Below are 14943 nucleotides of genomic sequence, written 5' to 3' on the forward strand. Positions count from 1 at the left end.
GCACTAAGTGACAGGATGTTTCCTCCTTCTCGTTAGACAGATGTTCCGTGAATGCAGCAGTGACTCGTGTGCGTGCTCGTACATGCACGCGAGAGGAGGACCCTCTTTAATATTTGCATCCAAGTGGGTGGGACGTGAAACCAGCTGGTGGTTATAAGCTTTAGTTTCCTGGTGCTGAGACGCTCTACCTTCTCGTCGGCCTCCATCCAGACTACACACTCTTCAGGACAGGTAAGCTGTCATTTGTTGTGTATTTGGAGTGTTTTGTTGCGTGATTTCTGTCCGAGGTGAGCTCAGACTGAGACGGCTGGAGCGTCTGTCTGCTGGGTGTGACCGCTAACTTCATGCCAAGTTAACTGTTCTGCTTCCTGAATCACTTTCGAGACTTTTTCATTGCTTTTAGCACATATGAACATTATAATTCAGACTTGGCTACATAGACTGAGAGTTTAAAAGTACCACTTTCGTTTTTCCAGCCTTTGCTTTGTAATTACTTCGTGTACTATTGCTCAATTTCTAATGAATTTGCTGACGTTAGAGGTTTGTGATCCAATCATGTGCCGTTTAAAGAATAAAAGCCTGAAAATTCAAATCTTTGGAGAACAGTATGATCCAGGATTTGTTCAGGGTTCCTGTAGTTTTCTGCTCCAGAATATTAAAATGTACAATGTTTGCATGAATATGAATTTGAATAAAGTTTGTCTGTTAAAAATTTGTTTATGTAAACATGTATGTATTATGCAAATTTAAGATTTCATAGTGTTACAAATTTTCTGAATCTGAATCTGTTTTATTGCCAAGTAGGTTTTCACATGCAAACAATTTGACTTGGCATTTAGTGCATAAGAACAGAAAATTTAAAGAAGAACACATTCTTTTAGACAGTTGTAAATATTTAATATAAACATTATTTTTTATTACTCTATAATAGCTTTAATTTGCTTTTGAAAGTTGTAATCTTTCATTATTTTTTAAATTTTCTACTTGTCAGTGTTTACTGTTACTCACTAATAGGAACATGTATGTGTACTTCACAATAAAACAGATTCTGACTTGTGATTTAACCCTTTGATGCATAACCTGGGTCAAAAGTGACCCAAATCCAATGGAAAATGGGTATCTCCTGATGTGGTCTACGCATCAAAGGGTTAACAACATGATGATGTAGTTATAGATAAAATCTGGGGTCATACATACTTCATGGAGTGTGTGTAGGAACCACATTCTCTGTATTTACATCACAAACCACTACAGGTGTGGCTGTTTCCTGGGCGCACAGTACAAGACACCGATGTTTGATTAGTAAATGTCTCCACTTCAGGAATGGAGTCCAGTTTTTGTTTAATTAGAAACTGATGAAGAAAATAGCACACCTTTTGCTACAGATGCCTTCTAGTGTCACATGTCACTCCTTCATTCCATTTCCCACGGTTATCCACAATTCTTTTATCCCTTATTGTTTGTTATTGTCCGTCAGACCTCTTGATTCAACCACCTTTTGTTGGTAAACCCACCGTCTGCTGGAATACAAATAAACACCCAACTACAGCAAACTTTGAAGGACTAAGAGTGAAATATCTTCAACAAAATACAAACCTTTAATGTACTTGATCATAAATCAAAGGAAGACTTGTTAATTTATCACATCCGGACTGTGGACATCTGTCTGAGCTTATAAACTAAATAGACGTTCTCACTGTGTTTTCACTGAGTGGACTTTGGCAGATCTTTAATGGCTACATCAGTCTGTAAGTTGATCCTCGCAGGCAGGAAAACAGGTGGGAGTCACTACCTTCCCTCCCTGTGGAACAATTACAGGTGCGTTGAAACAAACACAGGCTTAATGAGATTAGCTCCCTCGGCGCCAGCGCAGATGTGCGACACAGGAGAGCCCGTGACCAAATGTGTGCGATGGAAACCCTTTATGAGATGATGAACTACATACAATATTGATCAGAGGTTAATGAGGGTCACATTCAAACCTGAAACAGTTTACTGCCTCTGTCGTTCTTTTCTTCTTCCGCTGGCCTTTGTGCAATTGATATCTGAATGTTTTCTGTTTGTTCGTTTGTAGCTTTCTGGACCTCCAGTTTGGACATCTACTCTTCTCACAATGGCAGCAGTAAGTTGTTTTTGCAGTTCCACCTGTGCACCATTAAAAGTGGTCCTACAATCAAAACATTTACATATATTTGCATCACCAGTAGAGACTTGCTACACTAGACACTGAGCAAGGATTAATAGAATTGTAATGATATAGTAAAGATGAAATATTCTAGACCTTCTGTAATAAATAAATAATTATTTTTGTTCATATGATACTAAATACCGACACAAAATGTGCTAAAAAAGTTCCAATTAATATTATTTTTTACATTTGCATTACTTTTTTGTGTTGCTCACGACATATTCTGTGCAGTTTAATTTAACTGCCAGCCATGTAGCCTACAAAAGCTGTTATGGTACTGATCCTGATAGTGAAAAAAGGCCATTTGGTCATTTTAAATATGATGCAACAGTTGACAGATAGGGGCTTTCAATGGCTAATGTGGATCTTTAGAGATGCTCTATATATATTGTTTCTATTATGTAATGGGTTTTGCATCTGATAAATACAAACACATAATAGTAACAACAAAAAAGACACAAAATCTGTAAACTTGAATGAACATCTGCATGGACTTTCTTTGCTGCATTGCCTCTGCGCTGTGTGGCTGTTTATAGATACATATCTTAGCTGATCTAATAACACTAATTCTCTCTGTACAGCTGCTGATTTTAAATTGGAGCTTATGTTTGCTGACTCAAGCACCTGTTTATAATGTTCCCTGCTAATTTTAGACCTAACATCCCCAAGTCCCAGTAGGTGGTGTGGACCAACCAAACATAGCCCCCATTAGCCATTCCCTCAGACAGTAATTGACTGGTTGTATCAAAATGGCTTTGTATTAGCCAGTTAATCTGTCCATCGCCAATGATGTCAACTAACATGGCCAAACTCAACCTTTGTAAATTATTCCTCTAATAAAAGTTTGCAGTGAAAGACTCCAAAACAGATTGCACAGCTACGACTGTCCTGTATTTTGCAATTAGAAGATAAATCTGTAACTCATGAATAGAGGCATCGCTGTGCTTTAGCATGAATGTTCCTAGTTTTAAATGTTCTCTCCAGTTGTCTTTAAAGACATATAACACACTCTGATTAGAATCTAATTGATTAGATTTATTTTGTTGACTAAAAAGTAAATGGTTTTAAAAATCCAGAATCTGTGGCACATAAATATGCTTTTTGAAATAAGAGATGTCTCCTACTTGAATGAAAAGTGTATTTATATCATGTAGGTGAACTGAAAGTTTGAAATATTTTATTTTTCTGTAAAATGCAGATTGGACCATAGGTGATTTTTAAACCAGTTGTGCTGTTATTTACACAAAGCTTGCATGTGTTAAATGGATTCAGCAGTTTCCTTCCAAAGTCAAACTTTTTACGTGTTCTTCCATGCAGTGAATTAGGAAAATGCACATTATTAAAGGCTGTGACTGGTTGTAATTTTGTGATTTCTGACCAGATTGGAAACCGTGGAACAGTGACTGAGGCGGCTGGTTTTAATGCAGACGCAGATGCCCAGAAGCTTAGAGAAGCCATGAAGGGAACTGGTGAGTGAACTTGCCACTCTTCCATTCAGAAGCCATCATTAACTAAAGATATATCTGACAGTGTCATTATATTTGGGCTTCCATGGAAAAAAAGAGCATATTCTTCAATCTCTCCTTTCCTTTGCTGGGAAGTTTGAAAACTAATTGCAGTGTTCTCATGTTGTCATGGCAGCTTGAAGTTTTCTACTTTCCCTCTCCATTCATTCTCTGTCCTTGTACTTTGCCTCACCTTTACACATTGCATTGTACAGCCAACTCCTCAGATATGGAGGGAAACAGAATGCTGCCTGTGCTGATCATGCAGGAGGCAGCACTTAACTAATCTCATTATGGGTGACACTGTTCTGAAACTATGTTGGCAGGTATTCAACCTTTAAAAAGGTACTTCCTAACAAACATACAAGCGTTCAGGAGAGTCTTACAATAACATTGTTCTCTCTTTCACCACATTTATGGCAGGAATGTTGATGCTGTTATAGTTTACTAGTCTAATCACCTTCCCCTGACTCTAGTTTGAGCTTCATTGCCAACAGACGGTTTCTATGCCAACAGCAACAAACAGCTGTGTGTTGGGATCATCTCCAGGGTTGCATATTATGGCTGAACCCTTGTTCCTTAAATTGCATAGGAATATATGATCCTTTTAATTAAAGTTTGATGGGTTTTTGAGATTTATTGCTATGATATTTGTTTCAGGCACTAATGAGGCAACTATCATCGAGGTCCTTGCTCATCGGACTATTGCCCAGAGGCAGCGCATCAAAGAGGCCTTCAAACAAACAGTGGGGAAGGTGAGACATTTCTGCTTGAAGGCAGAAAAAAATTCTGTTTTTGTGAATGAAAAGGTGATTTTGAATAAACATGAATGAAGCAGAGGAAGAAAAGAAACGGTTGCCAGATAGCAGATGAGTCTGAACAGCAGCCGGAGACTTTTGGCAGCACCAGTGGATGTGTCATCCTCTTCCACTGTGTACTCTCATCATTTTGTTCACTTTAGGTGGGGTTCTGCTGTACTAACACAGAGCTGATGAAGTGCAAGTTAACCATTAACTATAAGGCAGAAATGAATGCTAATGTTAAACAAAGACAAACACAGAGAGGGCCTTGTAATCTGCTGGGAAGTTGAAGGTACCCCTCTATAAGATAAACACACACTGAACCCTGCTTCTAACTGTGTCTTTGTTTCATGAATAATGGAATCAATATATTAATAAAAAAAAAGGGAAGTCTGGATGTTTTATTGTATTGACACTATGAGATAATCACTAACTCATTGTACAGGGTCCAGTTAGAGATCAATAAAGTTATCTGAAAGTTCATTTAGGGAACTACAGAACAGGGAATGAATGATTGTCAGAGGAATCCTTGCAAGCAGAAAGAGTGAGTCATGCTGCACATGGCGACACCCACATGCGGTCACATAGTCGAGCTTCTCTGTTCACAAAACCGTTTCCAGAAACCACACCCTCTAGCGGAGACCCGAGTGCTGCTGGAATGTGGGAAGTTGAGTCCTGCTCACGCTGGGACAACGAAAACCTGAACATGAAGTCGTTTCAGTTGAATTTAACATCAAAGAGAATAAGCTCTCCTTACAGATGCTCTCATAATGAATTATTGGAAGCGCTGGGAGTGGCTGTTCAGTGTTAATCTGTCTGTTCCGGTCGTCCTCTGCAGGACCTGGCTGATGAGCTGTCTTCAGAGCTGAGTGGGAACTTCAGGAGCGTTGTTCTCAGCCTGCTGATGCTGGCACCGGTGTACGATGCCTACGAGCTGAGAACTGCAATGAAGGTCAGAGTTTCTCAATCACTTGTTCAGTCTTTACCAAACAATGATATTGGGTATTTTTCTTAAATCCTACTAAAAGACCGAAGTCAACAATGAACAGATGAGTATTGTCTGTGTGGCCAAAGTCTAATATAGTTTAACCTTGTGTACCACAAACCACCACTGATGCATACAAACTATTAAAATCACTCTTCTGTCACAATCTTAATGTAACAAACTGTACTTTAGTTGTAAGTCTGTTCCTCAACAAATATGTTATTTACTCTTACTTGCCTAAAAGTTGCTTAAAATGGTGGTTTGGGGAAGTTATTTAGCTTTTTTACTTGTGATTTGTCTTTAGTGCTTGTAGGAAGGAATGTTTTTGAAATCTGACACCATTAAGAGACAACTAAAGCTTTGTTGACTTTGCTATTTATATAGAATTTGTTGACAATACCAAAAACGTATACTACAGCCTGCCTTATCCTTTAAGCTCCTTTCCCCTTGATTTTAACTTACGGCTTATGGGATAACCACAGGGGGCTGGAACAGAAGAGGCATGTCTCATTGATATTCTCGCTTCGAGATCAAATGCGGAAATAAAAACCATCAATGCGGTCTACAAGAAAGGTAATTTCTTCTATGAATAGAATTTCTGACATCAGGTTGCTGTATGTCTCAGTGTCTGTTGGTGCCTGTGGCTTGTGTATGATATATGATATTGTGTACCAGTGTCAGAGCCTCTATTCTTGTTTGGAGATGCAATGACATCCATTATTAGAAAACAGTAGATGCCGTAAATTATTCATAAAAGCCATTGCTGCTCTCCAAGTGATGGTTTATTGTTTGCTTATTTGTTCCTCTGTGGTTGGAAAGACAGTAATTTTAGCACATATAAATAAATTGCTTGGGGTGTAGCACTTAGTGGTGTTGTTTACATGTTTTATGAAGATTATACAGGTTATAGATGATTACTAATGGAACTGTAATCAGTTGTAGCTAAATATTTCCCATTAAAACCTCAATGTCTTTATGGCTCTCATAAAGAATCTGCATCACAGCTCCTTAAATTTACAAGGTTTTTTTTTTCCCAATTTGACACTGAATAAAATGACTGTTTTATTTGAATGTGGTTGTTCATAGTGCAGTAATCACAGAAAATCTTAGGTTTTTGTACAATTTGATGGATGGCTGAGTCTGCGAAGTTCTCATTAACCACACAGTACGCTAACAGGCTAGCACTGAAGGGTATGAAAAACATAGCAAGATAAATTTCTCAGTAGAACAAAAGCAGTTCAAAGGAGAATGCATATCGATTTCACATTCATCTATTGGCCAGAAACTCTGTATATGTCTGATATTGAAGTAGATGGCATTTTGCTAAAAGCACTAGTCATTAAAACTTTATAAGCCGGTGAATGCAACCATTTTTAGCCGTAGCCACATGTGCTATAGTGCATACTGGTTGTGTATCTGTCTGGTATTTTTTTATTTCTCTGCCCTATAGTGCCCAATATGTGACTGAATGTGCTTTATATTTTATCTGTTGGTCATATTTTTCATGGCAGAATATGGGAAGAGCCTGGAAGATGCTGTGTGTGGGGACACATCTGGAATGTTTCAAAGGGTTTTGGTCTCTTTACTCACGGTGAGCAAACATCGACCCATTGCCTCTCCTAGCTTGTGCTGATGTGAATGTTTTAATGGCCTGTTATTGTAGATGATAGAAAAGCATTAGCATCATCTGATAGAAAATGTGTGTAAGTATTAAGTTCCTGGTGTTTACTAGAAAAGTTTCAGCAATTCTTGGCATGGTGGTTAAACTGCTATTTCATCAGCAAAGAGGAAGAACGAGTCACTTCTGCATAACTAAAACATCAGTTTTGTGTTCTCTGTGTCAAATGTGGCTGTATACTAAACTGCTTTGTGTTCTGCACTGCAGGCTGGCCGGGATGAAAGCGACAAAGTGGACGAGGCCCAAGCGGTTCTAGATGCCAAGGTAAAGTTTCAGGTCTGGGGATCTAATGATGAGCTTAACTTATGACATCTTGGATGATTTATTTTATAAAATGTTTGTGATTGTAGGAAATCTATGAGGCTGGTGAGGCTCGATGGGGCACAGACGAGGTTAAATTCCTCACGGTGCTTTGTGTGAGGAACCAGAACCATCTGCTGCGAGGTATTCCTTCTTATTCAAATGGATCCTGTCAAAAAAGAACACTAGAAGTTCATGTTATATGTCGTAATGTTTATGATTAGGCTGTATGTCACGTCATGTAAGGGGTTTTACTGACCCCTAGTGGTAGTTTCATGACCAAACATTTTCTCAAAATCCTTGAATTAGTGACACAGCAGAACACTCTGATTAATGTCTATATTCCCCGTTAATTATATTGCATTTCCCTGCAGTGTTCGAGGAATATCAGAAGATTTCTGGAAGATCAATTGAGGACAGTATTAAGAGGGAGATGTCTGGCAGTCTGGAGGACGTCTTTCTGGCCATCGGTCTGTTTCTTTAATAACTTGTTTCTTCAAATCATTTATTTAATGCCATTCTATGACGATTCAATCCTGCTGTTTACAATCAAGTTCAAATTAGCAGTAGCAAAGAAAAAAATGGAACCTACAGAAACTAATCATTGAAATAAAAGTTAATAGACTCTGCTATACCTGGTTACTAGAATAGAATAGAATGCTTTTTATTGTCATCTTACACACATCATGTAAAATGAAATTAGAGGACAAAAAGTATAAATATTTATGCAAAAGGAGCTGATTAGACAGTGAGAAGAACAAGCATGAAAGCAAACGGCAGAGATAAATTTATTGCACTGTTAACAATTGACTGAACAACAAACAGCCAAGTGGTCTTTATGGAATTAAGTACAGAAACAGACTGCATGTACTACAGTTACCCTTACAAAGTATGCACTGTTTCATACACTGGTGCATACATACTGGTTCAATCCATCGCAGTCTGCATGAAATGAGCTATCATACCATACCATATTCTATAATTTTTATTTTTATATATATATATATATATATATATATATATATATATATATATATATATATATATATATATATATATATATATATACGTTACATAAATAACTATGGGAGTAGACTACTGAGTGACTGATGGTCGAAATGGAATAGGGGTTGGAGTAAATAAGCTTATGCTTCATCCTACTCCTTTTCGAATATGTTGGGTTATTATTTATTGCTTTTTTTGTTACGTTTGTTTGTTTTGTTGTGTTTTAATTTGTTTTGTTGTTGTTTTGACTATTTTGATTTGTTTTTGTGGCTTTTTTCTGACATGTCCGAAATAAAACATTCATTCATTCATCATCAATCTGTGCATCGTGGAAGGCTTATACCTGTTTATACTCATGCCAGACACTGAACGTAACTGAAAAACAAGCTGGCTTACATACTGAAAAACCTAACCAGATATAGTCAGACACCCTCCAGTGTTCTTGAGACTGTCTCACAGCAGTTTGTGAGTTGACCTTTCCAGATGGAGCCACTCTTCAAAACAAGCATTTCAGATTTTTCCAATGAAAGATTTTTGTCTTATGACTGGCATTTGTTTTCTGCTTTCTAGTGAAATGCATAAGGAGCAAGCCAGCATTCTTTGCAGAGCGATTATACAAATCAATGAAGGTAAATATTTCATGCTGTAATTTGTAGCTGCTACTTATTAATTTGTGTTGGTATATTGTATGTGAGTGTGTATCATTTATGTATGTTTTGCATATCAAATTGTCAGAGCATTAGGTAGAAACACATTATTAATTCACGTGCACCGTCACACAACTTCCGATAAAAACGATTACTGTATTTATATTTTTGCTTTCTTGTCAGGGGCTGGGTACCACAGATACTGTCCTCATCAGGATAATGGTGGCCAGAGCAGAGATTGACATGCTGGACATTAAGGCTCAGTTCCTGAAGATGTATGGAAAGACTCTCTACTCTTTCATCAAGGTGAGTAGTCAGAAAACGCTTTGTAATATGTCAGTGGTGATGTAATAATAGCAATTCTGTTTTTGAACTGTGGTAAATTCTTAGAAAACGTATTGCTCAAGTCCCACCTGTAGAAGTAGTTTTTCATATCTTAGCTTTAAACAAAAATATCAGAGTTTCAGTTTGGTTCGCAGTAACTCCTGATGCCAGTCTTTTGAAGTCTCACTGTTCTTTCTCTCGCTGTTTAGGGAGACACATCTGGTGACTACCGCAAAATCCTCCTGGAGCTGTGTGGAGGCGAGTAAAAGACGCGTCAGAGCAACATTCAGCTACGTTTTTACTCTAAAAGCCACTTTTTTGTTAGGCTTTTTCCCTTTTCCATGTCTTTCACATTTCACTGATTGACACAGTTCCTTGTTTTACTGTTTATGAAACCAATTAAACCAAAGACCAGTGACCTTTTACACATGTCTGCGCTTTTCTTATTGATTCTGTGTTAAGGATTAATTAATGGTACTGGAGAAAGAAATATGCTTCTCACGTCTTTACAAACATAATAGATGAGTATTATTGGCCTCCAGCTCTCACTCTTGTCACACTGCAACATTTTCATCAGCGTCTGGTCAGTGAAGTCCATTTGTTTAATTGGTCGCAGTTCCTCATTTGTTGAGTCAGCCCTGTATCATTTGACTCAATTACATTAACAGGATGCTAGCTTGATTTGGGAGGCAGTAAAGTGTGCTCTAATCAGGTTAAAGAGGACGTCACATAGCTCATACGAAGTTACAGCTCTGTCTCAGAGCAGCACGTCGAGGAAATAATATGCTCAAGGTGACCACTAGGTGGAACCAACACAACTCTCCATAAAGTTGATCAGAGATGTTTTTCACAAAGCTACAAAACATCTCATCTGCAATGTTTGTGTCTCAGTAAAACTTTTGTGATGTAGAATTTAAAGAGTGTTCTCTCCCTGTCTCTGGACAACATGACTCCCCGCTATCAATTCTAGTCTTTTTCCATCTACAAACTTTAATACAAGCAAGTCTGGCTTCACAGCAAAACACCCTTTAGACCAGGGGTGTAAAACTCATACTAGTTCAGGGGCCACATTCAGCCCGGTTTCATCTCAAACGGGCCGGACCAGTAAAATCATAACATAATAACCTATAAATAACAACAACTCCAAATATTTCCTTTGTTTTAGTGCAAAAAAGTACATTCTGAAAATGTTCACATTTGGGGAACTATCTTTTTACAAAACATTATGAACAAACTAAAATTTGTTCAGAAAAATAAATTCAATTTCAGACAAAAAACAACCAAAAACGAGACAAAATATTACAAAAATGAGACACATAACAACAAAAGTGAGACAAAAATGAGAACACGAAACAAAACAAAAAACAAAAAATTTGACAAAAAAGTTATAAAGCAGCAAAAAAATGGACAAACGACACAAATGAGACATAAAAAATGGCAAAGCGTGAAACAAAACAACAAAAATGGCACACAAAACAATGAATAAACGTAACATAAAATGACAAAAAGGAAACACAAAACAACAGAAACGAGAGAAATGATACAAGCCGGACATAAAAAGACAAAAAACAAAAACAAGACAAAATGTTACAAAAATGAGGCAAAAAATGTCAAAAAGAACAATGAACAATCTAGTTAATGTCTTCTCTGTAATTTTTACACTTTACAAAGTCGTGCCAGATTGGACCCTCTGGTGGGCCGGTTTTGGCCCGCAGGTCGCATGTTTGACACCCCTGCTTTAGACCCTTCACACACTCTGTATGGTGTAAACAGGAAGAAGGAACATCACTAAACCCTCATCAGATCAGCTGTTCTCCAGCCATCATATTAGAGAGCCGAACAACTGCATCCACTTGTGAGTTTCTCTGAGGGGCTGCTACCCTCTGTGGCCATCTGGTGAAAACCTCATTTAGTCAAATCTACATTTTCAAAGGTTTTCAAGGCAACTGTGAAGTTGATGAGAGCCCCAGGAAGGCTGAGGTATTTTCTCTGCAAGGTTTTTATCTCTGCTTCGTTTTTTGCAGCAATTATGACCACCAGTGTACAAATAACTTAAAACATTTGACTATATCACACAACATCGCATGTGCATCATCAGTATAAAGTATATGACCAAATGAAATTCCGTCTAACTGTTGTTAAAGAAATCCCTTTTTCTTTTTACTGTGTTCGACATAAATCCCTTTTACAAGCACCTCCATTTATTTGGTCTGTTCATGAGACACAAAGAGGATTTGGTTTTTCAACGTCTGACATAAAACATGAGCTAATGAAAGTCAAGCCTATGAAAAACCATTTAGGAAAAGAATGATTCAATGGGACATATATAAATATGGTTGACGAAGCATCGAGAGAGAAAGCACTTTCCTAAACAACTACTGCTGATGATACGAAGGACAACCAGTCTTTGTGGTAAGCATCTCATTCTATACTGAGCGTCTATACACTAAGTTTTCAAATCCTTGAAACGTAGAAAATCTACAGTATGAGTAGTAAACAAGGCAAGGTTAATGAAGTGGATACAGCAAACAAGAACTATCACACTTAGCCTGAGGATTATACTGAGCATAGGTCACACATGGAGAGAGGTCAGCCACACAGCTCTGTGAATATCACTCAATATCCTGAACAGGTGAGTGAACACACCGGTCCAGATATTACCATGGCAACAGAAAAAAAAACGCTCAGCTGCCAACAGCAAACAAGACATCTCAATACATCCTGTGCAGTTAACCCCCTGACATTTGACATATATGGGTGTAATGATCATTATCACAATAAAAACAAGGAATATGGAAACACAACATATATACACAGAACTCTGCAGCAGGTAGGTGTTGAGTGTCAAAGTAACATCCACCAGCAGTACATTGCCCAGAGCATCACGCTGCCTTCTTTCTTCCCATCCTGCTGCCATCTCTTCCCCACATAAACAACTCACACACTCTCATCCACATAATAGAAAAGAAAGCGTGATTCATCAGGCCAGGCCATGTTCCTTCAGTGTATTTCTGATGCTCACAAGCAGATTGTAGGCATCATTATCATCATGATGGGAACTCTGACCAGTCTGCAGCTACACAGCCACATATGTAGCATCCAGGGAATAAAGATTCAGTTGCTGCTCTGTCGGATCAATCCACATGCAATTCAATGAACCCCTGAACCCTTGACATGTGCCACTGCAACATAATCAGTGTTTTTCACTTCACATGTCAGTGGTGTTTATGCTGTAGCTGGGTCAATATATAATTGCGTGACTTTTTGTAACATATTGACAGGTATCATAATTTACATTTTGACTGTTTTTAGGCCTCGAACCAAACACCACATGGAATTTTTACAGAAAGATTCTTCTAAATATTATATATACAATTGAGTAAAATTGAAATTGAAAGTTATTTCTAAAGATATTGTAGTAAACCTGTTGACTACTTTATATTAAATAAGTCAGAAAGCCTTGGAGTCTGGCCAGTCTTTTCTTCAGGAGGAAATGACATCATGTGGAGCAGGTCATGTGATCTGGAATTAACACACTTCCTTGAGAGGTGTTTTTGTAATGGGGAACTTAGTTGAAAGTGATTTCTTGGACACAGACACAATTTATTACTTTCCATATAAAATTTGATATATTGCCAAAAAAGAAATATCTGTCATGATTATCTCAGTTTATTAAAAAGAACACAATCAAAACAATTTTTGAATAAACTCATTTTATTATTGTTTAGCTAATTAGAAGGTGGTTGTTATTAATTTGGAATGGTTATTTAGTTGACATTTTAGTGATATCCAGTAATTTTTTATTAAGAAGTGATTGTTTCCATAATAAATAATTATGGAGTTTGTAAAGACATGATCATAATGAACATAAAAAACTTTTTTTTTTAACTTTTAATAAGAATGTATGCAAGACATATCCCATGGATTTCAAAAGTCCCTCAATTATATATTGACCCAGTTAATCTGTGTGTCAAGCCAAACAAAGTTAAAATAGGAAAATAAAAACTTTTCGTCTTAGAAATCAAATGTACCTTTTAGATTGTAATTTATTTTTAGCGTGGTTGGTGACCAGACTGATCTTAGCATTTTTCATTACAAACACTGATATGTCATAGCAGGAAAAGCACCTTCTTTCTAAACCTGACTTCATTCAGAGTGCCTAGAAAGTAAATCCTGACACAGGCCTAAATTTCTTCCTGCGGTTTAAAATGATCTGCTAATAGCAAGCAAGCATGCTGCTAACATATGAAGCTAACACGAGCTAGCATTGAGATTAAACCAGCATGAATGTAGCATGCCTTAGTCACTACAGCAGGAGTCACAAACCTTTTTGAACCTGAGAGCAACTTCAAGGGTACTGAGCAGTACGAAGGACACCTTGTTTGATACAAACTTCCTCAATAGCAAACTTGCGCCATCATCTTTAAACAATAATAATAATAATGAAAATAATATGTAAAAAGACTGTCTGATCACATTTATGTTAATTATTCCTTACAATAATTATTAACAATGATTTCCACAACAATGACGGTAGGAAACACACACACACACACACACACACACACACACATTATGGAAATCTGTTCCAATATTTAAAAGTCAGAGGTATCCCATCTCTGAAACTTTGGTAAACATCTTTCTTGGCAGTTTTGTATGAATCAGCATATTTGCAGCATTTTGTTCAAAATCACACCAGTTACATTTCTGTGGAAATTATCACTTCTAACATTTTTAGGAAATCATTACCTGTCATCAAATCATGCTTCATTTGTGCAAACCCCTACCTTTGTAACATTTTTGAACAATTCATGAACTCTGTCCCATGTTTGTACAAATTATCAGTTATAGAAGAAAAAAAATCAACTCTTTCACATTTTGAAATGAATCCTATCACATTAGTACTAATCACCAGCATTTTTCACCAGCATTGCAACATTTTTAACAGATCATAACAACAAATCATTACATGTTTTCAACAAATTATTTTTCACATTTTTGTGTAATGGCACGGTGTTTTGAATGACAACATGTGTTACCTCTTTCTTTGTCTGTAAATGTGTGTTAGTGGGAAGCCTGGCATTGCAGAGTTTATCATGTCTTACCTTTACCTTGCAGCTCACATTTCAGATGGTTCAGTTTCCCAGTGATGTCCGTTAAAAATGAAAGGGCAAGAATCCACTCAGTGTCCTCAAGCAGCAAGGTGTCTTCCCCTTTGGATTACATCAACACTTTGATTTTGGCCAACAGTGACAAAAAACGCTGTAAAACTGTCCCCCTGCTGATCCATGGGGTTTCTGTGTGTAGTAACAGGTCACTATGTTTAGCTTACAGCTCCTCCAGCAGCACCTTCAACGTCCTGGTTGTTTGGCTTTGGAGCCATTTATGATCTTCACGACACGAGTCATCACATGATCAAATCCGGCCACTTCAATTGCACTACTGTACGTCCGAAACCCGTCCGCGGGGCTTTTCCTGTCCGTAGTGCGCATACAGTCTATGTGTGCTACC

At 37.5% G+C, this 14943-nt stretch overlaps 1 protein-coding gene across 1 annotated transcript; it reads left to right on the top strand.

Moving 5' to 3' along the window:
* Positions 1-75: 75 nt before the first annotated feature.
* On the top strand, positions 76-9857 carry anxa4 (annexin A4). Its single transcript, XM_023268953.3, has 13 exons — positions 76-231; positions 2075-2122; positions 3570-3657; positions 4354-4448; positions 5332-5445; positions 5961-6051; positions 6990-7069; positions 7364-7420; positions 7507-7600; positions 7831-7926; positions 9032-9090; positions 9292-9414; positions 9642-9857. Exons 2-13 carry the CDS (start codon positions 2114-2116, stop codon positions 9696-9698), a joined length of 963 nt encoding a protein of 320 aa, XP_023124721.1. The 5' UTR covers positions 76-231; positions 2075-2113; the 3' UTR covers positions 9699-9857.
* The last annotated feature ends 5086 nt before the right edge of the window (positions 9858-14943 follow it).

The sequence above is a fragment of the Amphiprion ocellaris genome, chromosome 17 (genome assembly GCF_022539595.1).
Source record: "Amphiprion ocellaris isolate individual 3 ecotype Okinawa chromosome 17, ASM2253959v1, whole genome shotgun sequence".
In the NCBI taxonomy this organism is placed as follows: domain Eukaryota; kingdom Metazoa; phylum Chordata; class Actinopteri; family Pomacentridae; genus Amphiprion; species Amphiprion ocellaris.